The 22,980-nt window shown below is 36.9% G+C and overlaps 1 protein-coding gene across 2 annotated transcripts in view; it reads left to right on the forward strand.

Annotated features, from left to right (window-relative positions):
* FAM107B (family with sequence similarity 107 member B) overlaps positions 1-20,324 on the forward strand; it is a 321,345-nt gene extending 301,021 nt beyond the window's left edge. For both annotated transcript variants that reach the window (XM_044679433.1, XM_044679434.1), the window contains 3 exons: positions 1,556-1,739; positions 18,201-18,354; positions 19,783-20,324. In XM_044679433.1, coding sequence (XP_044535368.1) covers positions 1,556-1,739; positions 18,201-18,354; positions 19,783-19,899 — 455 coding nt within the window. In that variant the 3' untranslated portion in view covers positions 19,900-20,324. The remainder of the gene's footprint in view (positions 1-1,555; positions 1,740-18,200; positions 18,355-19,782) is intronic.
* The last annotated feature ends 2,656 nt before the right edge of the window (positions 20,325-22,980 follow it).

A 22,980-nucleotide genomic window follows, 5' to 3' on the forward strand; every position in this document is an offset into this window, starting at 1 on the left:
TTCCTCAGTATTTTTTGTGCTTTCTTTATGAAGCTGTTGACTCGTTTGTTAAGATTTTCCTGTATCGCTTTCATTTCTTTTCTCAATTTTTCTTCTACATTTCATATTTGATTTTTAAAATCCTTTTTGAACTCCTCCATTAATTCTGTTTGGGTTTGTGAGCAATTCATATTTTTCTTGGAGGTTTTGGATGCAGCAGAATTGACTTTATTTTCTTCTGAGTTTGTGTTTTAGTATTTCCTGTCATCAAAATAACTTTCTGTGTTCCGTTTTTTTTGTTGTTGTTGTTTACTCATTTTTCAGCCTTTTTTCCCTTTGTAATTAAAAAAATTGTTATTATTGGGCTCTATAACTAAGCTTCAGGGTTTTTGTGCAGCTGCCTTCAGAGCTGGCTCTGGAAATCTATCTGCTTTCATTTCTTCCAAGCTGGTAGGATGCAAGGACAAGTGTGTTTAGTACTCTCCTGGCCTGTGCAGCACAACAAGTCTTGCACCCAGAGCTAGCAAAGTGCCCCCTGTCATCTCTTTCTAAGCAGTTGTCTAGCCCCCCACCCCACCCCCTTTATCATCTGTGGCTGAGAGCTCTGGAAGCCTTCACTCTTTTTGTCAGTTATGCTGCTTGTTACAGGTTAAGTGGCTTGCCTAGGAACACTCAATTTATGTCCAAACTGGCAGTTGAGTTGAGATCATTTTTACAATCTTCCCTGGCTATACTGCAGTTCACTTATCTGAGCTTCATTTTATCGCAGGTTTTCTATATATCAGCATTACACTTATCACTGCTTACTATTGGTCAATGGAATGAAAGATGACAAACCATAGCACTGTGTTCTGTATCCTAGGCGTTGATTGGCTCAGTGCCTGTAGATTAATCAGAGCGTGGAAAAGGTTTATGGAGAGTGGGAATGGTTTATAAAGCTTTAAAATATATGTAAATAATAAAATAAATATAATGCTACTACTTCTTGGATTTATACCTATCAGAGGAGTGTCTGGAACTTAACTTCCACAATGGGCGAGGAATCACTCTATTTGGGGGAAAAAAGGCAACTATGGTATACTGGTTAAAGTTATGATCTCAGAATTGAGAAAGATTTGGGACCAAGTCCAGTCTTTGGCACTTAACCTTTCACCAGGCCCTCAAGTGGCATGTTTGACACCTGTTTTAAGTAGCTTTTTAAAACTATAACTTATAGAGAAGGTGCCAATCTATATTAATAGAGTTTCATTACCTGGGAATTCCAGATACCAAGAATATCACTGATCCCATTTTTTCTTGTTAAAAAAAAAAAAGACATGACAATAGATATAACCTAGGAACTTCAAGGTGTGATGACGAGTTCCCCATCCTGAAAGTTTAATCAAACCATACAACTCAAAAGAGTCCTTGAAGATACCCCTTCTTCTTTATCTTGCAAAGCATTCAGAAACATTATAAATGGAAGAGTGGTCTTAATGTGTTCCTTTAATTTAAAATGACATTTTACACATGACCCCATTTGATGAAAATTTGTGTAACATAGACTACTTACAACTGTTTGTTCTTTCTGTTACAGATAATATAATTGAGGATCCTGAACTAAAAGATTCCATTCTTATTCCAAAAAGTATCATGGCTGAACCTGACTACATAGAAGATGACAATCCTGAATTAATCAAGCCTCAGAAATTAATCAATCCTGTCAAAATTTCCAGGAATCATCAAGATCTTCACAGAGAACTTCTGATGAATCAGAAAAGGTGAGCTGATCTCCTGATCCAAGGATGTGTGGTGTGTGTGTATTGTGGATAGGGGGTCTGGACTTGTGCTTTTTCACTTATTCTAGAATCCTCTTCTCTTCTTTGATAAGAAAGAAGATTTTAAATGTTAGGAGGAAAGATTTTAATTGGGGAATCCTAAAGGGTGGATGAAAGACGTACAGTGTTCATAAAAGATGTGTAAAATCTCATAGAGAGCTTCTTTAGAGCTGTGAATTAAACCTCCCCCCCAACAGAAAAAAGTTATGAATTTCTCCTTTGTATCTTGTAGAAAGGTTAAGAATTAGGCACAAATACTTACTGCCAAAGCTTTTGGGGCTCTGTGGGTTGGGAATAGGGGAAGGGAGAGGTATATTTGTTAAATCTATTAATTTTATAGTTAAGAAAGATATTATAAAAATCTTATAAAATGTTTTAATATGGGCTCATGATTTATGCCATTGTAGGAAAATAAATACTTTCTGTAAGCTGTTTAAATATAAGACATTTGTGGGCCACATTTCTGTGCCATTAGATAAAGGCCATGAGGTTTTTTTTTTTTTTAAATCTCAGATACTTAACTTAGTGCTTTGTCTATAGAAGGTGTGGCCTGGTCTTAGCCTGACTCAGGCCAGTCCCTATTCCTTGATAGAGGAATAAAATGAAACACTTGCAAGCTGTCAATAGTTAACAAAAGATTTACTTAGCCTTTGTAGGAGATGGATATTTAATAAAGACAGGTTTGGAGGACCTTGAGTCTAATTGGCAGATTTATCTCCTACCTGAGGGGGCCTGCCTGACTGGCATGATTTTCCACCTACATCTTGCAGATGCCCCATATGCCCTCCCGTGCTTCTTGTCTGCTTTGGGTTCAGGAGATGAAGAGGAGACATCAATAGCTTGAGCCCTTAGCCCTGAGACAACAGTCTAGATGAAGGACTTAAAACCTTTTAATAAAAAATTAGAGGAGAGGGAAAGAAAATAAAATATGGAAATATGGGAAAAATTAAAGAAAATTAAAATAAAAAAAGATTGTTCTATTGTAAAAATGAATGTTATGGATCTCTAAAACAAGAGGCTTGGCCTTGCCCTCTTAAAATCTTATGATCCCAAGTAAATGAGCCAAGATATGATAGCTAAGAAATGGTAAGATGTTTTTGAGGATCAATGACTTCAGTTTCAGGACTAATATGATGAAATAGACAATGATCAAAATACATTTTTTTAGACTCCTGGGCTAAAATGGCTTCAGAGTAGAAGCAAGGGACTTCCTCTCCTCCCCACTAACCCATTATAAAGCACCACAAAATAATAAAAGCCAAAATCAGACAAGTGAAGGGGCTCTTCTGTAGGGTTCAGCCTTGAAAGTAGGCAGGGTTTAGGCATTTCCACTCTATAAGGGGGTAAAAATTAGTCCTACCAAAGCGTGAGCTGATTACGCCTCCCCCACTCTACCTATGGAGCCAGAGCCAGAGTCAGAGAGAGCGCAGGGCAACTTCCAGGTTCTCAGGGCTGGTTGAGGACACCACAGACTTACCGTAGAGAATAGCTAGACTTGAGACCCCAGGAGGCTGAGAAACATGGAGACTGGGCTCTGAGATAGGGCAGAGAGGTGCTGCTCAGAGGAGACACAGTGGAGACTGAAAAATAGCCTTAGGCAAAAACTGCTTTGTAGCTTCATAAACAGAGAGCCTGCCCTCCTCACTCAGACTTCTAAATGGGAAGGGAAGAAAAAACCAACAAAGCAATGGCCACAAATACCCAAGAACTACAATCTACAACTACAAAAAAAACACAAGAAAAAGCTTCTGACCCTGGATAATTTCTATGGAGGAAAACTCCAGACTACAGAAGAGACAGCAGAGGACAACAAACAAGCAAACACATCCAAACCTTCAATAAAAAATGGAAATTGGTCACAAGCTCTTGAGGAGCTCAGAATTGAAATGATGAACTAAGTGAGAAAGATAGAAGAAACTTGGCAAGAAAAGTAGGAATTAGTTTAAAAGTAAAATAACAGTTTAAAAGACAGAATCTCCCACTTGGAAAAAGAAGCCCAGAAATCAAATGAACCATTAAGCAAACCAAAGAACAGACCTGCTTGAAGCCATGAAAAGCAGGATAGACCAAACTGAAAAGGAAAATCAAGAGATCATAGCTGAAAACCAGTCTTAAAAACTAGAATTCAGCAAGTAGAAGCTAATGATCTTACAAGACAGCAAGAAAAATAAAGCAAAGTCAAAAGAAAGACAAATTAGAAAGAAACATGAAATAACTCATTGAGAAGATGGTTGACTTGGAAAACAGGTCCAGGAGAGACAATTTGAGAATCATAGGCCTACCTGCAAACCTAGAAATAAACAAAAAAATCTTGACATCATAATACAAGAAATTATCTAAGAAAACTGCCATGATATTCTTATACAAGAGGGCAAAATAGACTTTGAAAAAGTTCATAGATCACAATCTACATTAAATCCTCAAAAGACAATCCCCCAGGAATGTAATTGCCTAATTCAAAAGCTTCCAAGCTAAGGAGAAAATAGTGTAAGAAGCCAGAAAGGAACAATTTAGATAACAAGGAGCACCAATCAGAATTATACAAGATCTGACAGCCTCCACACTAAAGGACTGCAAGGCTTAGAATATGATATTCAGAAAGGCAAGAGAATTGGGCCTACAACCATGGATCACCTACCCATCAAAACTAACTATATACTTCCAGGGAAAAGTATGGGCATTTAACAAAATAGATTTCCAAGTATTTGTAAAGAAAAGAACAGAACTAAATGGAATATTTGATGTCCAAATACAAAACTCAAGAGAAACATGAAAAGGTAAACAAGAAAGAAAGGGAATGTTTTTTTCTTTTAAGGACTTCAGTATGGTCAAATTATTTATACTCATATGTAAAAATGGTATTTGTAGCTCTCAAAAACTGTATTAACTGTCATGGTAGTTAGAAGAATTATTCATAGGTAGTGGTTGGGGTACTAAATGGTTTAAGATGATATGTAAAAAAGAAAGGAGGGGAACAGAAGATGGCACCAAGAAAAACTTGAAGGAACAAGAAAAATGGGATAAATTATACTACAAAAAGAGATGCATAGGAGGGGGAGGGAAAGCATACTATTATAAGGAGAAGAAGAGAGTGCTAATAGATAATACTTAAACCTTACTCTCAGTGGAATCAACTCTGAGAGGGAAGACCATCTAGATTCATTGGGGTATCGAATTCTATCTTACCCTACAGGAAAATTGAGAGGGGAAAAATTAGGTGGGGAGTGGGGTGGGGAGAATACCAAAAGGGAGGGAAAGAGAGGGGGGAGGGAATTCAGTAGACCCTACAGAAAAATATAAGGGGAATAAGAAGGGAGAGGATGGGAAGGGAAATAAAATAAAGGTAGGGATTAGGGGGAATGATTAAAAGCAAAACACAGGTATAGAAAGAAATAGTGAAAGAAGGAAGGGTAGGACTAGGAGAGGAAAATGATGGAGAATACACAGGTGGTAATCATAACTCTGAATGTGAATAGGATGAACTCACCCATAAAACAGAAGAAAATAATATAGTGAACAGAAACCAAAATCCTACCATATATTGTCTACAAGAAACATATATGAGGAAGGTAGACACACACAGGGTAAAAGTAAGAGGCTGGAGCAAAATCTATTGGGCATCAACTGGAAAAAAAAAAAAGAAAACAGAAGGGAAAGTCATGATATCTGATAAAACCATAGTAAAAATAGATTTGATTAAAAGAGATAGGGAAAGTAATTACATCCTGATGAAAGGAAGTATAGAAAATGAGGAAATAGCAGTACTCAACATGTATGCACCAAATGGTATAGCATCCACATTTTTAAAGGAGAAACTAGTCCAGTTTAAGGAGGAAATAGATAGTAAAACTATACTAGTGGGAGACCTGAACCTTCCTCTATCAGATCTAGATAAATCAAACCAAAAAATAAATAAGAAAGAGGTAAGAGATGTGAATGGAATCTTAGAAAAATTTAGTTAACAGATATATGGAGAAAAATAAGTAGGGACAAAAAGGAATACACCTCCTTTTCAGCACAATATGGTACATTTACAAAGATTGACCATGTACTCAGGCATAAAAATATGGCAAACAAATGCAAAAAGAGCAGAAATAATAAGTGCAACCTTTTCATATCATAATACAATAAAAAATAATAAGGGTACATGGAGAGGCAAATAAAAAACTAATTGGAAAATAAAAAATATGATTCTCCAAAATCACTTGGTTAAAGAAGAAATCATAGAAACAATTAACAATTTCACTGAAGAGAATGATAATGAAGAGACATAATATCAAAATTTATGGGATGCAGCCAAAGCAGTACTCGGAGAAATTTATATCCTTGAGTGCAGATATTAATAAATCAGGGAAGGAAGAGGTCAATGAATTGGGCATGCAAATTAAAAAACTAGAAAGAGAACAAATTAAAAATCCCCACATAAAAACTAAATTAGAAAGCCTAAAAATTAAAGGAGAAATTAATAAAATTGAAAGTAAAAGAACTATTGAATTAATAACTAACACTAGAAGCTGGTACTTTGAAAAAACAAAATAAAATACTGGTTAATCTAATAAAAAAAGGAACGAAGAAAACCAAATTAACAGTATCAAAGATGAAAAGGGCGACTTTACCTCTAATGAAGAGGAAATTAAGATAATTATTAAGAACTATTTTGCCCAATTATATGGCAATAAATATGGCAATCTAGGTGATATGGATGATTATTTACAAAAATATAAGTTGCCTAGATTAACAGAAGAAGAATTGGATACTTAAAAAATTCCATATCAGAAAAAGAAATTGAAGAAGCCATCGAAGAACTCCCTAAGAAAAAATCCCCAGAGCCAGATGGATTTACAAGTGAATTCTATCAAACATTTTAAGAACAACTAATCCCGATACTATACAAACTATTCGACGAAATAAGCAAAGAAGTTCTACCAGATTCCTTTTATGAAACAAATATGGTACTGATTCCAAAACCTGGCAGATCAAAAACAGAAAGAAAACTACAGACCAATCTCCTTAATGAACATAGATGCAAAAATCTTAAATAGAATACTAGCAAAAAGACTCCAGCTAGTGATCATGAATTTTATTCATCATGATCAGGTCGGATTTATACCAGGAATGCAAGGATGGTTCAATGTTAAGAAAACCATCCACCTAACTGACCATATCAACAAGCAAACCAACAAAAATCACGTGATTATCTCAATAGATGCTGAAAAAGCCTTTGACAAAATACAACACTCATTCCTATTGAAAACACTAGAAAGTATAGGAATAGAATAGCCATTCTTCAAAGAATAAGCAATATGTATTTAAAATCATCAGCAAGCATCATCTGCAATGGGGACATGTTAGAAGCCTTCCCAATAAGATCAAGAATGAAACAGGGATGTCCATTATCACCTCTATTATTTAACATTGTACTGGAAACACTAGCAGTAACAATTAGAGAAGAAAAAGAAATTGAAGGTATTAAAATAGGCAATGAGGAGACTAAACTATCACTCTTTGCAGATGGCATGATAGTCTACTTAAAGAATCCTAAAGAATCAACTAAAAAGGTAGTGGAAATAATCCACAACTTTAGCAAAGTTGCAGCATACAAAATAAACCCATATAAATCATCAGCATTTCTATATATTTCCAACACATCTCAGCACCAAGAGTTAGAAAGAGAAATTCCATTTAAAATCACCCTAGACAATATAAAATACTTAGGAATCTATTTACCAAGACAAACATAGGAACTATACACAACTATAAAACTCTTTTCACACAATTAAAACTAGATCTAAACAATTGGAAAAACAATTGTTCACCAGTAGGATGAGCTAACATAATAAAAATGACAATCCTACCCAAATTAATTTACTTATTCAGTGCCATAACTATTAAACTACCAAGAAACTTCTTTACTAAATTAGAAAAAAATTATAACAAAGTTCATTTGGAAGAACAAAAGATCAAGACTATCAAGGGAAATAATGGAAAAAAAAAATGTGAAGGATAGTGGCCTAGCAGTACCAGATCTTAAACTACTATAAAGCAGTGGTCATCAGAACAATATGGTACTGCCTAAGAGACAGAAGTGAGGATCAGTGAAATAGACTTGGGGTAAATGGATCTCAGCAAGCTAGTGTTTGATAAACCCAAAGATCCCAGGTTTGGGGACAAGAACTCACTATTTGAAAAAAAAAATGCTAGGAAAACTGGAAAACAGTATGGGAGAGATTAGGTATAGATCAATATTTCATATCCTACACCAAGATAAATTCAAAATGGGTGAATGATTTAAATATAAAGAAGGAAACTATAAATCAATTAGGTAAACTTAGAATAGTTTATCTATCAGATCTATGGCAAAGGAAAGATTTTAACACCAAGCAAGAGTCAGAGAATATTACAAAATGTAAAATAAATCAGTTTTGATTAAATTAAATTAAAAAGGTTTTATACAAACAAAACCAATACAATCAAAATTAAAAAGGAAGGAACAAATTCAGAAAATATCTTTATAACAAAAACCTATGACAAAGGTCTAATTACTCAAATTTATAAGGAGCTAAATCAATTGTATAAAAAAAATCAAGCCATTCCCCAATTGACAAATGGGCAAAAGACATGAATAGGCAATTTTCAGATAAAGAAATCAAAACTGTAAATAAGCACATGTAAAAGTATTCTAAATCTCTTATAATTAGAGAAATAGAAATCAAAACAACTCTGAAGTATCACCTCATACCTAGCAGATTGGCTAATATGACAGCAAAGGAAAGTAATAAATGCTAGGAGAGGCAAAATTGGGACACTAATTTACTGTTGGTGGAGTTGTGAATTGATCCAACCATTCTGCATGGCAATTTGGAACAATGTCCAAAGGATTTTAAGAAACTGTCTGCCCTTTTATTCAGCCATACCCCTGCTGGGCTTATACCCAAAAGAGAAAATAAGGAAAAATATTTGTACAAAAATATTTATAGCTGCACCCTTTGTGGTGTCAAAAATTCAAAAATGAGGGTATGCCCTTTAATTGGAAAATGGCTGAACAAATCGTGATACCTGTCAGTGATGGAATACTATTGTGCTCAAAGGAATAAAGAACTGGAGGAATTCCATGTGAACTGGAAAGACCTCCAGGAATTGATGCAGAGTGAAAAGAGCAGAACCAGGAGAACATTATACACAGACTAATACACTGTGGCACAATTGAACGCAGTGGACTTCTCTACTAGCAGCAATGTAATGATCCAGGACATTTCTGAGGGACTTAGGAGAAAAAACATTATCCACATCCAGAGAAAGAACTGTGGGAGCAGAAACACAAAAGAACAACTGCTTGATCACATAGTTCGATGGGGACATGCCTGGGGATGTAGACTCGAAACAATCACATTAGTATAAATATCAATAATATGGAAATAAGTCTTGATCAATGACACATGTAAAACCCAGTGGAATTGCTCATTGGCTATGGAAGGGGTTGGGAGGTGGGGAGGGAAAGAACATGATTCATGTAACTATGGAAAAATATTCTAAATTAATTAAAGAAATAAACTTTTAAAAATACACGTAAAAATGAATAATATGGAAATAGGTATAAGTGATAACATTTGTATAACCCAGTGGAAGTGCTTATTGGATGGATCTGGGAGGGGGAGAGTAGAAGGGAGGGAAAGAAAATGAAATATATAAACATCGAAAATATTTTAAAAATGAAAAATTTAAAAGAAAAAATTGTCTCTAAACTAGTCTGCATAGTGGAGAGGAATTAAAATATTGCTCTTACCACAAGGTGCTTAATAAATGCTTTTTTTGATTGGTGTAGGCTCTCTTGTCTGATGCTAATATGCTTTTGCGTTTTGAGTTGAGACGATGAGCTAGGCCTGCACTCATACTATTTATGAATTGCTGAGAGCTGTCCGTACATACAGTTCTCCAGTCATAATCAAGTGGGGACACTGGAGACCGCTGGCTGACCAGCCCTAATGAGCGGGCCTCTGCGTTTACCTGCATAGGAGGGTTTCCAGTGAGGTGGTTCAGGGGTCTGTCCATGGCCTTATTTGGTTAAATACTTTAGTCAGTGACTTGGAAGATAGCGTAGATATTATGGTTACAAAATCTGGATAAAAAGTACAGATAGGTGATACCCTGTATGGCCAAATTGGAGTCCAAAAACATTTCAACAAGATAGGCTGAAGCTAACACAGTGAGATTTAATAGTGTTTAATGTAAAACTCTGTGTTTGAATTAAAAAACAAAACGAAACGAAACAAACACCATCCGCCTGAGTACAGAATGGAAGGACACGAGACCAGAAAGCACTCCTCTAAGACCTCGTGTTCTGTGGCTGCAGAGAGGAATCCACGTGAGCTGGGGCGAGCATAGCCTGCAGAAAGGATGGCAGCGTCCAAGCAGAGACCATACGAGTCCTGCCTCTGTGGCTGTGGCCACAGCATCCAGGTCCTTACAGACCCTCGCTTAGGAAGGACCATTGACAGTTTGGGGCACAACTAGAGGAGGGCAATATGAGAGGACTCAAAATCATGCCAAAGGACAGAAAGACTTTTTTATCTTGCTCCTGTCAACAAAATATTATTTTCATGTTCACCTGATCAATAAAAAATGAATTTGTCTCTAGTATATGAACATTTACTCATTTCCAAATTGCATCCTTGTGCTTAAGTACTACTATGATTATGCATATTATAAAACTTCTACAAAAATATAAATTGAAGGGGGAAGCAATATAGCTCAGAGGATTGAGAGCCAAGCCCAGAGATAGGAGGCCCTGGGTTCAAATCTGACCTGAGACACTTCTCAGCTGTGTGACCCTGGGCAAGTCACTTGACCCCCATTGCCTACCTTTACCACTCTTCTGCCTTGGAGCCAATGCACAGTACTGATTCTAAGACAGAAGGTAATGGTTTATATATATAAAGAAAGTATGAGATAAAGATGAATATTATTTGCTTTTTGAGGCAAAAGGGAACCATAGGAATTTATTGAGCAAAGCAGTAATATCATGAGACTTTTACTTTCGGACTGTCATTTTGGCATCTGCGTATAGGATGGATTAGAATGAGGAAAGACGTGAGGGAGGGAGAGCAATCAGGAAGTTGTGGGAACCCTTCAGCGGGAGCTGATGGTGGCGGCTGTGCCAGAGAGGGGCATGGGAGAGCTGTGGAGGGAGAAGTGATGAGATTTGGCAGCAGTTAGACACCTGGCTGAGGGGTGAGGCATGAAATGAGGAGGGGAAAGCGGCCTCTTCGTCCCGAGCCCTGTTCCAGAATATTCTCTGCCAGGCCTCCTTGCCCCTTGCACACCTTCTCTGAGGGCTGCACTCCAGGTCAGAGAGCCCCAAGAAGGGTGGCTGAGCAAAGAGGCTTGAAGTGCTACTTGTGAAGATGAGGTTCTGCTGGACAGGAGTTTCCCTGTTGGCTGCTGTTTCCCTGTTGGTGTCCTGAGGGTGAGATGGGCCAATCCCACCCTCTCCTCGGCTATTCACACATACATCGGGGCCAGGCCAGGGTTTTCAGGAGACCCTTAAATGCATGATAGTGTGTTTAATGGCACACACCATATGCATCAGGACTTTCCCGGTAATCTGCATCAGGGTACTGTCTGAATTGTTCTCCTCTTGAGAATGACTTTTCCTGGGGTCAGGTCATGTTCTCCCAGGCAATCCTGAGCCCCTCTGGAGACCCCTGCTGTAGGGGAATCAGTCGAAAAACAGAGGATGCTTTACATGGAGAAGTGAAAACTTGAGGTGGGGAGGGGGTGATAACTAGGACATGGTATTTTGTCTTAAAATTTTGGAAGGGTCTTCATGTAGAAGAAGAATTAGAATTGTTCTCCTTAATTTTATAGGGCAAATCTAGAATGAAAGAGATTGAGATTGTGAGTCAACATATCAAAACTTATCGACAATTGGAGTCCAAAAACGAGCCCCTGCCTTTGAAGACATTGATTTTCCCATCACTACAGGTCTTAAAATAGAGACTGGATGATTACTTTTTAGGGAAGTTGAAGAAGGAATTCATGATTTGATTAAAATTAAACTAGGTGACCTGTGAGGACTCTCACAACTGCAAAATTCCGTGTGTTTTGATCAAATCAAATTTGTATGTTTTAAGTTCTATTAAGTTCTTTCAAGTGAATACTTGATATTCACCATGGGAGGTTTGAAGTGATAGTGAACTACATGGTGACCTGAAAACTGTTCAGATTAATGGAATATACATTTTAAAACAGTTCAACAACTCAAACATATAACCTTTAGATGCATGATGGTATTGTTTAATGGCACAAACCACATATATCGGGCTTTCTTAGTCTGCATCCGAGTCCCATCTGGGTGATTCTCTTTTTGAGAATTACATTGAAGGGAAACCTGATCACTTTTGAACATAGAGAATCCATTTTCTTCTGATTTAGACTCAGAAGTTTTAGAAGAAATAATATCTTATATTTATGCAGTACTTTAAGGTTTGAAAAGCACTTTGTATTTGTTTTCTCACTTAATTAACAAGACAACCCTGTGAAGAATTAACTACAGGTATTTTTATTCCCATTTTACATATAAGGAAATGGAAACTTAGCACTCTGGGTTTTGCTAAGTGAATTATTTGGAATCACACATCTAGCAATTGTCTGTAGTGAAACTTGAAAATCTGAGGTTTGGATTCAGCTACCAAAATTACTTGTCTTTCGAATTCGGCAAGAATCCCCTCAGTTTCTAAAACACTCAAAAGAATTGTGGAGGCAGTCCTTGGGTTTTTCTTGGGTAAAACTTGCTAATAGTCCTACTCTTGTTAAAAAGAGGGGAAAAAAAATGTAGAATCACTGAAGGTTGAGATAAATCAAGGCAAAACAAAATAATGATAATATAATAATAACTAACATGAGTGCTTATTATGTACCAAACACTATGTTCAGCACTTGACAATTATTAGTTCATTTGACCCTTGTAACAACCTTTCAGTGTAGGTGCTATTATTATCCTCATTTTGTAGACACGAAAACTGATGCAAACAGAGATTAAATGACTTGTCCAGGGTTACCCAGCTAATGAATGTTTGAGGCTAGATTTGAACTCAAATTTTCCTGACTAGGCCTGATCCTCTATCCCCTAGATGTCTGAAAAACAAAGCCTGAATGGACATGCCTAATAGAACCAGGCAGCTTACAGGTATGACATGTTCAAAGAGAATTTACATAAGTGAAAAGTATTAACTTCCCTTTCCCCGCCTCTTCCTTTTTACCTTTGGTTCTACTCACTAGTTCGACTTCCACTTCTCAAAACTGTTGACTGTGCGGATATGTGTCTCATCACCTGACAATTCCTAATAGGTTTCCTGTTTGTTTTTGTTTATTTTTTTGCCTCAGTCTGATGCTAATTTGGCTGAAAGTTATAGAATTATAGGATTTAGGGCTGGAAATGACCAAAGAGATAATTTGGTCCAAGTCACTCATTTTTTAGATAAGAAACTGAGACCCGGAGAGAAGGAGGGGGCTTTGCTTAGTAATTTGTTTCAGAATCTAGACCATTCAGCCTGGTTCCTCTTGACTAAATTATGCCTCGTAGTCCTCACTTTCATTCTTTTGTGGAAAGTTTTCAGGGTCTTCATCTAAGTAAGAGGAGGATTTCTCCTCTCTTCAAAGCTCACATGCTTTATCACAGCATCTGCTGAGAGGAAGCAGCCTCAGATTTATGTGTATTATTAAACTCAGGGAAGTTATACTTGATGTTAAAAGCAGACTAGTTTGTAATAGCTTTTGAGTTTTAGCCAAGTTTTATTTGGATCAATTCTTTGAATTTGTGATCTGATTATTATTTAATGTGGGTCAAAAGATCATGTCCTTCAATTGGTTCATAATGGGGAGTCGGGTAGACAGACCGTTTTGAGCGGTTGCTTGAGGCATTTTGTGTATGTGTGTGTATGAAATGGGATTATTGTTGGTTAGCGCTATTCTTGCCCTTTGAGATCCATGTCTATATTGTCCCAAAGATATTTCCCAGAGGACTTTTCACCCATCATGTTTCGTTTCATTTCACCCACACAAATTAGAACAACCATACCGTCTTATGCAGTTGCAAAGTCAGAACATCTTTAAATATGTTACGCCTAGAAGAAGATAGACTGGGGCAAGAATATGGGGAAGTGAATATCTTTCACAATCAGAAAGCAGGGCATTTTGGGTTAGTAGAAAATTGCTATAGCTTCAACAAGCACATGGTTATTCTTTTGAAGGAGCTGGAATTGGGCCAAACTTTTAAAGAAATCAATATAGTTAGATGATAAGAATTTTGAAATTGTTATATCTTTTGACCCAGTGATCCCACTCCCTACAGATTATAGATTAAGAGAAAGAAGAGACAACTTTCCAGATTTAGGCCTTACAGCACTGTTTTTTTTGTTTTCTCAATAGCAAAAACTTTGAAACAAACTAGGTTTCTACAGTTTGGGACATGACAAAACAAAGTACAATACATGGCTATACTGGATGATGAAAAATAATTAAAATAATAAAAATAATTTTAAAAATTAAATAATAAAATTAAAAATAAAATTAAAATAGAATTTCAAGAAATATGGGAAGATATACATAAAGTAATGTATAAATAAAGAAGATCCAAAAAAACAACATCAGTTATCGACTATAATGATATAGTGAAAGATAACAATCTTAGCAGCAGATATCTTAAAGACATAAAAAGGATTAGAAAACAAGGGAAATGTTATTATTATGTTAAAGTTAATATATGCATATGTGGAGCTAAAATTAACAATCAGAAAATAAAAAATATAGACATTCAGTGTTTTGTTCTTTTCTATGTGCATTTCCCCTCGCTTATGCTCTTATTTATATATTTGAATACCTGTACTTGTCAGTGGAAGTTAAAATTTAAGTTAATTTATATTAAAGTATGCAACTACAAAAGTGCCTTAATGTATGTTTGATTGCAGTCCCAGAAGGAAGCTTCCTTGCCTGTGGCCTTTTTGCTCTGTCCTCTCTTATATTTTGATTTCTTTCTTTCTACCCTGAATTATTAAAGGATCATGAAAAGTGGCCTTTAAGAAGAAGGCTTGAGGATATTTAATTTTCTGAAATGAATGTACTACAACCACAATTTACAGCATCTAAAATCACCCACAGAATGTTTTTGTTTTTTGTTTTCATTTTTTCACTTCTTTCTGTAGCAACTCACATTAACTGTTTGCTTTCCTCTATTTGATGTGAGTGGGTTGACTTCTTTCATACTCAGTAATAGCACTACTGCTAGATGACTTTTTATTTGTTAGGGGACAGCTAGATGGCTCAGTGGATTGAGTTGCAGGCCTCTTAGAGATAGGGGATTCTGGGTTCAAATTTGGCCTCAGACAGTCCCAGCTGTGTGATTCTGGACAAGTCACTTAACCCCCCATTGTCTAGTCCTTAATGCTCTTCTGCTTTGGGATGAATACACAGTATTGATTCTAAGATAGAAGATAAGGGTTTTAAAAAAGAAAAGACAACATTTATTTATACTTTTTCCTCCCTTCACTTCAATTTTCAAAAATAGTTCTTCTTCCTTCCCCCACTCAGCAATCTATAGCCTTGTTAGTGCGAATTAACAAAAAAGGATTTTCTTTAATTTTTGCTAGGGCCATATTGTAAACTCTACAGACTCTCTTTGATTTACAGCAGTGATGGGCAAACTTTTTAAAGAGGGGGCCAAAGGAAAGGAAATGCTCATCTGTCAGTCTGTTTCTAAGGCAACTCTTTCGAAGTTTTATTATATCCTACTCATTGTATTTGTCAGATTAGGAATAATGTCACTGGGCAGATAGAACATTTCAGGGGGCCCATCTGGCCACCGGTCATAGTTTGCCCATCACTGATCTAGAGAATCAAAATGCAGAGTTTTAGACTTTTTCTGTGTATGCACAGAAAATTAAAAGCAATTCATTGTAATGAAATATTAATTAAAATCTTACAACTTTTAGTATATTTAAAATATTGTGTGAGCACCATTTTTCTGAGTATTTTGTTAATAAATATTTTATATTATTAGTGCTATCATGTAAAATCTTTAAGCAGAAATTGAATACATCATACAAATTGTTCATATATTGAGAAAAAAGACAGCTTCAGGGATCCATGAGTCTGTTTAAAGAGTTTTGCAAAATCCAGAAGAATGTGAACATATATTAGGATAGGAGAGTAGGAAAAGGAAGCCTACATTTTAAATAATATAAGTTGTCATATTTCTTAATCCTAAAAATTTGAAACACTTAATAATATAGTAGCTCAGTCATTAAATTAGGATACTTAATAAAATAATTTTGTAGGCATTTCATAAATTTCTAAAAGAATAATATTCCTGTAACTTGAACACTATCATTACTTTGGTCCATAAAGCATCTAGATAACCTATATTAAGGTAACTCAGCCATGAAAAATGTAATGTATGAAACTATGATTACTTTGCCCCCCCCCCTTTTTAAATTTGTAAATGTGGTAGACATGTGACTTAAACATATTTCAGTTTTTGAGTCTAAATGTTTTGTTTGATGTTCATACCAGGATCACTCCAATTTTATTACTTGATTTTTAACAAGTTACCATTCGTCCTTGGAATTCTGCACTAGTTTTAAAATGAATGATGCCACATGTTATGAGTATTTAGACATTTCCAAATATCCATGTTAGTAGCATCCTTTTATCTCTTAAAATTACATTGTATAACTTTGTTGTTTAGTGTGTAATGTTGAAATCAGGGATTGCTTCATTTTTGTCTTTATGTCCCCAGTGTCTTAGACAGAGCCTTGAATATAGGTATTTAATTACTGTTTGTTGGCTTGGATTAAAATAAAGACCAGAGAGGAGTATAGGGAATGGATCTGGGCCTCTCAGTGAGTCAGAAGTGGTATCCATTTCATATAGGAAAAGAATAAGCTATTGATGAACAAACATATTAAACTGTATTCTATGGAAGAAAATTTCTCTTTTTGTCTTAATGATTATCTACATTCATCTCCTACTTGAAATTTTATTGATTTTCTTGTTTTGAGGGTGTGTATTTTTAAGCTTCTATTAAACAATTCAAAACAACCTACTCCCCCATAAGAAAATGATTACTTTTATACCAAAGCTTAGAGCTTTGAGAGTGACCAGTGTTATTTTTTTTTCTTTCAGATGCCCCTGAATTTTCCCATTTATTTTAAAAGTCATGATATTTTCTAAGGCTTCATAGTATTGTGGAAAAAATAATGGATTTGGTGTCCAAGGATTCTGGATTTGAATCTTGGCTCTGCCACTCACTAGCTGTGTCATTTAGGACAAAATTCTTTAACTCTCTGGGCTTTAGTTTATTCATCTACAAAATGAAGATGTTTGTCATCATTGAAGCTATTTCTAGCTCTAAATCATTGCTCCTGTGAGAAAGCACATTAAGGAAGAATTAAAAGATCTAGATGTATTCCCTGCTCTGGCACTGCTTGGATGTGTTACTTTGGGCAAGTCATTTCATTTCACTGATCTTTTTTTTTTCTCAATAGAGAAATAAAAGGAGTAAATTATACCAGGGCTTTTCTGAACCTTTTCTATGTCATGGGCCCCTTTGGCAAGATTGGGAAGTCTGTTGGCCCCTTCTTAGAATGTTTGTAAATGCATAAGATAAAATATATAGAATTACATGCACTTGTCAAATTATTTTTAAAGTTCACTGACTGGAGATTTTGAACTTCTGCATTGAATAATGACTAAAGTTCTGTCTGACTCTGACTTGGTTTTGTTCAGTCATATGGTTGAGGTGCTGGACCCTTCCTAGACTGCCACATGATGAATTAGTTTTGCTCAACTAACATATAATATTGTCGGTTGGCAAAAGAACACCATAGGATTTTAGAGCTGGAAGAGTCTCCGAAGTAGACCAGTTCTTAAACTGGTGTCTGTGGGCCATCAAGAAGGTCCGTGGATAGATTTCAAATAGTCTTTGAACTTGGTTGGGGGAAAAAATAACATTTTTATTTTAATACAATTAGTTTCCTTTGTAATTATGTTTATGAATTTTAAAACATCATTCTGAGAAGAGATGCCTAGACTTTACCATCACTTTTGCTGAGTGGTCCATGATATAACAAAGGTTCAGAACCCAGATCTAAAGAACCTCTTCATTTTAGGAATGAGAGAACTGAAGTCTGGAGGAAGGAAATGACTTGGGTAAAGTCAAGGTCACACAGTGAGTGAATGGCATAAAAAAGCCTTGAAGCCATATCTTCTGGTTGTCGTTCAGTGGGCTTGGAACACCAGACTTCCATACCGCAGCACTCCTGGCACTGCCAAGGATGGCTTTGGTTCACTGTGGATCTGTGAAACGACGACGATGTTCTTGCTAAACTGGAAATGTGTTTGCTTTTGAAGGGGACTCGCACCTCAGAATAAACCAGAGCTGCAGAGAGTGATGGAGAAAAGAAAACGAGACCAAGTGATAAAGCAACAGAAGGAAGAGGAAGCCCAAAAAAAGAAATCTGATTTGGAGATAGAACTACTGAAACGGCAACAAAAGTTAGAGCAGGTGAGTGGACGGGCAAGGCGTCATTGGTGTCCGCCTGTGGAGACCAGAGGAAGTGGGGCTCCCGCTGCCAAATGTCCAGGAGCTCCGGGATGGAAGGAAGGAACGTGTTCGGTTCAGGGAGAGGGTGGAATGTAGAGAAAGAAAGGCAGGTGGTGTGGGAGGGGGGAAGGTGAAAGGCATTCCTTGAAGGAACAGAAACAAAATGGTGGGGATGAGAGTGGGGTATAAAAGAAGACTTTTTGGAAAATTGTTTCTGAATTTGCAAACTATGGGAAATGAAGCTCACAAGTCTAGGCACAGGCGGTTTTCTAAGTCCAAGTGGGTGAGCCAAGTTTCTGTGTTTGGAGTTCCCAACATTGAAGAATCACAGCCCCAAATAAACAAATTATGTGACAATAAAAACATACTGAGTGCTCAGGTCAAAATAACACATAGATAATTCTTCCTTTACACAAATTTGCATTATGCAAATTACTTAAAGAATTCCAAAGGAAGTCTGCATTCCCCCAAAAAACAAATTAACTTTACTGTACAGTATTATTCTCCACTTCAGCCTCTCAGCCTGGCACTATGAGACCTCCCACCCTCCACAGGAGAGCAGAACCGCCTGGGCCTCTGCCCTCCCACCCACACGTCTGCCTTCCATGGGTCTGAGCCTGGGGATTGTGTATGTCGCCGGCCCCTTTGTGTCTGTGCCCATGCCAGCCCCCACACCGCTGTCCCCTGCCTGTTTTTCCTTTTGTTCCAGCCAAGCCCTCGCAGGGCTGGCCTTAACCTCTGTGCGCTTCCTTTCCCTGCTCTTCCTTCTTTGTCTGCGAGCCAACATGTCCTTGAACCTGGTGCCTGCCCTTCCTCCTTCCATCCTGCCCCACAGCCAGCACCTTCCATGGACAGCTCTTTATGTGAGGCAGTGAGAACTGTCCGTAGTACTTTTTAGTTTCTCCTGATTGCCGGAGAAGCTAGCAATGATTTTACAAATGAAGACACTTGAGACTCAGAGAGGGTACGTGGTTTGAGCTAGACAGTAAGAGCAGTGAGCGGCAGAGCCTGGGTGTGGGCCCTCCTTTCTGGCCTCCAAGGCCAGCCTCAGGTTCTTCCCACTATGTTGTCCTGCCTGGTGGGATGAAGGAATGGGGCCAGCTTTGTTTACAGAAAGCTGAGATTTCAAACAATTTTGTCGTGGGTAATTCTCAACTACTTGTTTTTGTTTAAAAAAAAAAAACTAATGGTGAGAGGGAGAAGCGTGTGCGTGCCTTTACCCACATACCTGTTAGTAATACTCAGCCTTCCTATCCTAGAGATCTTAGTTTTTCCGTCTTGGGAGAGTAGGGGACATAGACAAAGTTGGAGTTTGATGGGAAGGGATGAATGTTCTGAGAAATTTGTTCTAAATAGCATTTTTTTTTCTATTTGTGATTCTCATTTAAGCTTGAGCTTGAGAAACAGAAGATTCAAGAGGAACAGGAAAATGCCCCAGAGTTTGTGAAGGTGAAGGGAAACCTGAGAAGAACAGGCCAAGAAGTGGCAGAAGTCCAGGACTCTTAGGCATACACTGTGCAAATACTCGCTGGATGCTAGCCCCATGCTGCAGAGACAACGTTCCTGTGGGATCACCTCCAGTGCTGCTTCCTCTTGAGCCAATAGTAGCATGGAGAGACATTTGTTTTTGAGAAAATGCCAGCCAGCAGAAGTTTTCATTTTTAAAAGGGGTTATGTCATTTATCATTTTCTCTTTGAATCTGGGGGGGATGTTGACTGATAGCTGCAGTTCAGATTCGCCAAAAGAAATATGTTGACCAGCAGATAAGCAGCTTATTGTTGGTATAACAGACTTGTCTTCAGAGACTCAAAGGAAAGGATGAGGACACTGGAGTATGTTAAATGTTGCACTACTTGGTTTCTTCCAACCTAACTGTAGTGGGGACATAGTATTTTTATTTTTTCTTCCTTGAAAAAAAATATTATTTTTCTAACTCTTGGTTATCTTTTAAAGAATTTATCTTACGCAGAAATGTACTTAATCTGTTACTTTTCATAACTGAGATTCTGGTTTGGAAAGCCTAAAAATCTTAATATGGATTAAATCTTAAACAATATGTAAGTATGAAAAAAAAAAGTGTTCATTTGTCCTGAATGGTTAGCCATGGTTGTATCTCATTGACCTGAGATTTACAAAATTAGGAAGCAGTGAGGAAGTTTTATAATTTGAACTCTGAACCAATTTTAGGAAAACCAAATTCTGTAATATCTTTGATTATGTAACTTTTTTCTTCTTTTTTTCAGTCATTTCTGTTTTTGAAGCAGCAATATATTCTTTGGTTAACTTCCAACCCAAAGAAGGGTATTTGACATATTCTCTGATTGTTTGATAGTGTAGTTTGTCCCTCAGTATTTTCTTTTCTTATTCTTTCCAACTCATTTGTTTAGGCAAAATGTTGGGAGTCTGTAGACCCAAGTTCAGTGTTACAAGTAGAGGTCATGATCCTTTAATTACTTTGGTCTGCTTTTAGCCACATGGGGAGAATCCCAAGTGGGAGCTCTGTAGCAAGATATTATTTTAGCTTAATGTGTGATTCAAGTGTGAACCGGTCTCAAGGAGACTTACCTTAGAAGATTTTCTTACATTTGTACATTTTGAATGTTGTTAGAACTGAAACTTTGAAAATTTTCTGATTAATAATCACACATGCCTTTACTCCTTTTTTTTTCCTGTGAAGGCAGCATATTACCACTGTCTCAGTGATAATGACTACTAAATTCCCTCTCTCAGGAAAAGCCAAGGTTAAGGGAGAGACTGCTGAGATTCCCTTTGCTATCCAGAACACTGTTGTGAAGCAAAATCCCAATCATAAATTACAACTAAATATTTATGCAAATGTATTTTCTATCCTTGGCCTTGTGCAAGAGTGCCTCCCACTTGGGATGGAATTGGGAAAAATGTAGCTTTGGTATTGTTCTCTGTCTAGGAGATAGAGCCAGTGACTTCTTTGGGCAAGATGCTTTTCTCGCCCAATTTCATATGAAGTTCAACCTTGCAGCCATTTGAACGCCTTGAAAACTATAATGAAAACTCGCATTATTGAGGAATATTCTGTAGGACAGAATTTGAAATCCTCGAGTGAGCAGCATAGCACAAATCCATAGTTAACAATATACAAATAGAGGGTGAAATTATATAGAGGAAACTCTCTTTGAAATAGATTGTCCAGTTCATCAGTGAGGATTATTGATACAGAATACAAATGTCATTATTAGGTAGAAATGTTCTTTTATTCTGTTAGTTTTGTCTTTGTAAAATGAAATGGTGATGGCTGAGATTTTCCTCCTATTTCTCTCCTCCTTTTGAGAAGAGGAAGTGGTGACGATGGATCAGCTCAAGAGCACATTTCCATCTCATATTGATTCAGATTTCTTCCTTTTGTGTGTGGGGTTGTTAATGGAGCAATTTATAACACAAGCATTTAGGACCAGTCCACAGCCCTTTTCTTCAGCTGGATCTTAGAGCTTCAGATCCCTACACTTGTGGTAAATTTCCCATTTGACACCTTTTCTGAGCTGTTCAGATTGAAGAGACATTCATCTGCTTTCCAGCTCAGCATAGTCCTTTAAAAGGCTCATATTATCTCTCATTATCTTTAGTCTGCTTGAAGCTTATTCTCCCATAGTGGTGGGGAGAAGCAACAGTGGATTGATATTTTCCTCCTCCAATTGACTAGCAGGTATGCTGAGTGGTTTTCACCCTAATAGACAAAAATGCCTCAAAACAGCCCTGTAAATAGAGTGTGAAAGTGAGGTTTGTTGTTACAAAACAAGTAGAATGTATAGTTGAGTTCATCCTAGGATCCTGATAGGCCCAGCCTAGAAGTCAGAGTTAAAACATGGCAAGTAAAATTTCCCTTCAAATCAAAATGCTGTACAAGTCAGTTAGAATTTGTAGAAGTATTCTGAGCAGTTCTGTTTATTGAGCCATTTTCTAATTTTGCAGTAGTCCAGCATTTTATGTTAACTGCTTTTCTGTCCTCTTAAAATATTTGAAAGTTTTGTTGTCTCCCACTTTGATAGCATGGTAACAAATTCGTGTTGCTTTCTAAGCTACACTATGACTTTATTCTTCTATTCTGAAAAATCTTGACTGGTTTGAGTGTATATAATATATATAAAGGGAGCCTTAACGGGTTTGTTTTCATAATTTAATATTTTTTGTATTTGCTCTTGTATAATTGTTTTTAACTGAAAGTATTACAGAAATGAGGGTGGAATACTTAGAACCAAAGTTATGCTTAATAAAAATCTACTACATGCTTGAACTATACAACTGTGTCTGTCATACAGAAAAGAGATGGCTCTGTTTAGACTGAATTAAGTTTGTTTTAGAATACATTTTTTTCATGTTTGCACCCAACACCTCCAGTTCCTAACCCTCTCCTTGCCCCCAAATTAGGCATATAGATTGAGCTGGTTTCCTGTTCCTTCAGGGCTTTGGAACTAGGTGACTGACTAGCTCTACTGAGTCATGTTAAGATGTTATTAGCTATTAATGTCTGAGAAGATAATCCTTCTTATGTCCCACGTTTATTCACTCATGGGAGCCTACCATTCCTTTACCCAGGATCTCGGGAAATTCAG

Source organism: Gracilinanus agilis, chromosome 5 (assembly GCF_016433145.1).
Source record: "Gracilinanus agilis isolate LMUSP501 chromosome 5, AgileGrace, whole genome shotgun sequence".
In the NCBI taxonomy this organism is placed as follows: Eukaryota; Metazoa; Chordata; class Mammalia; order Didelphimorphia; family Didelphidae; genus Gracilinanus; species Gracilinanus agilis.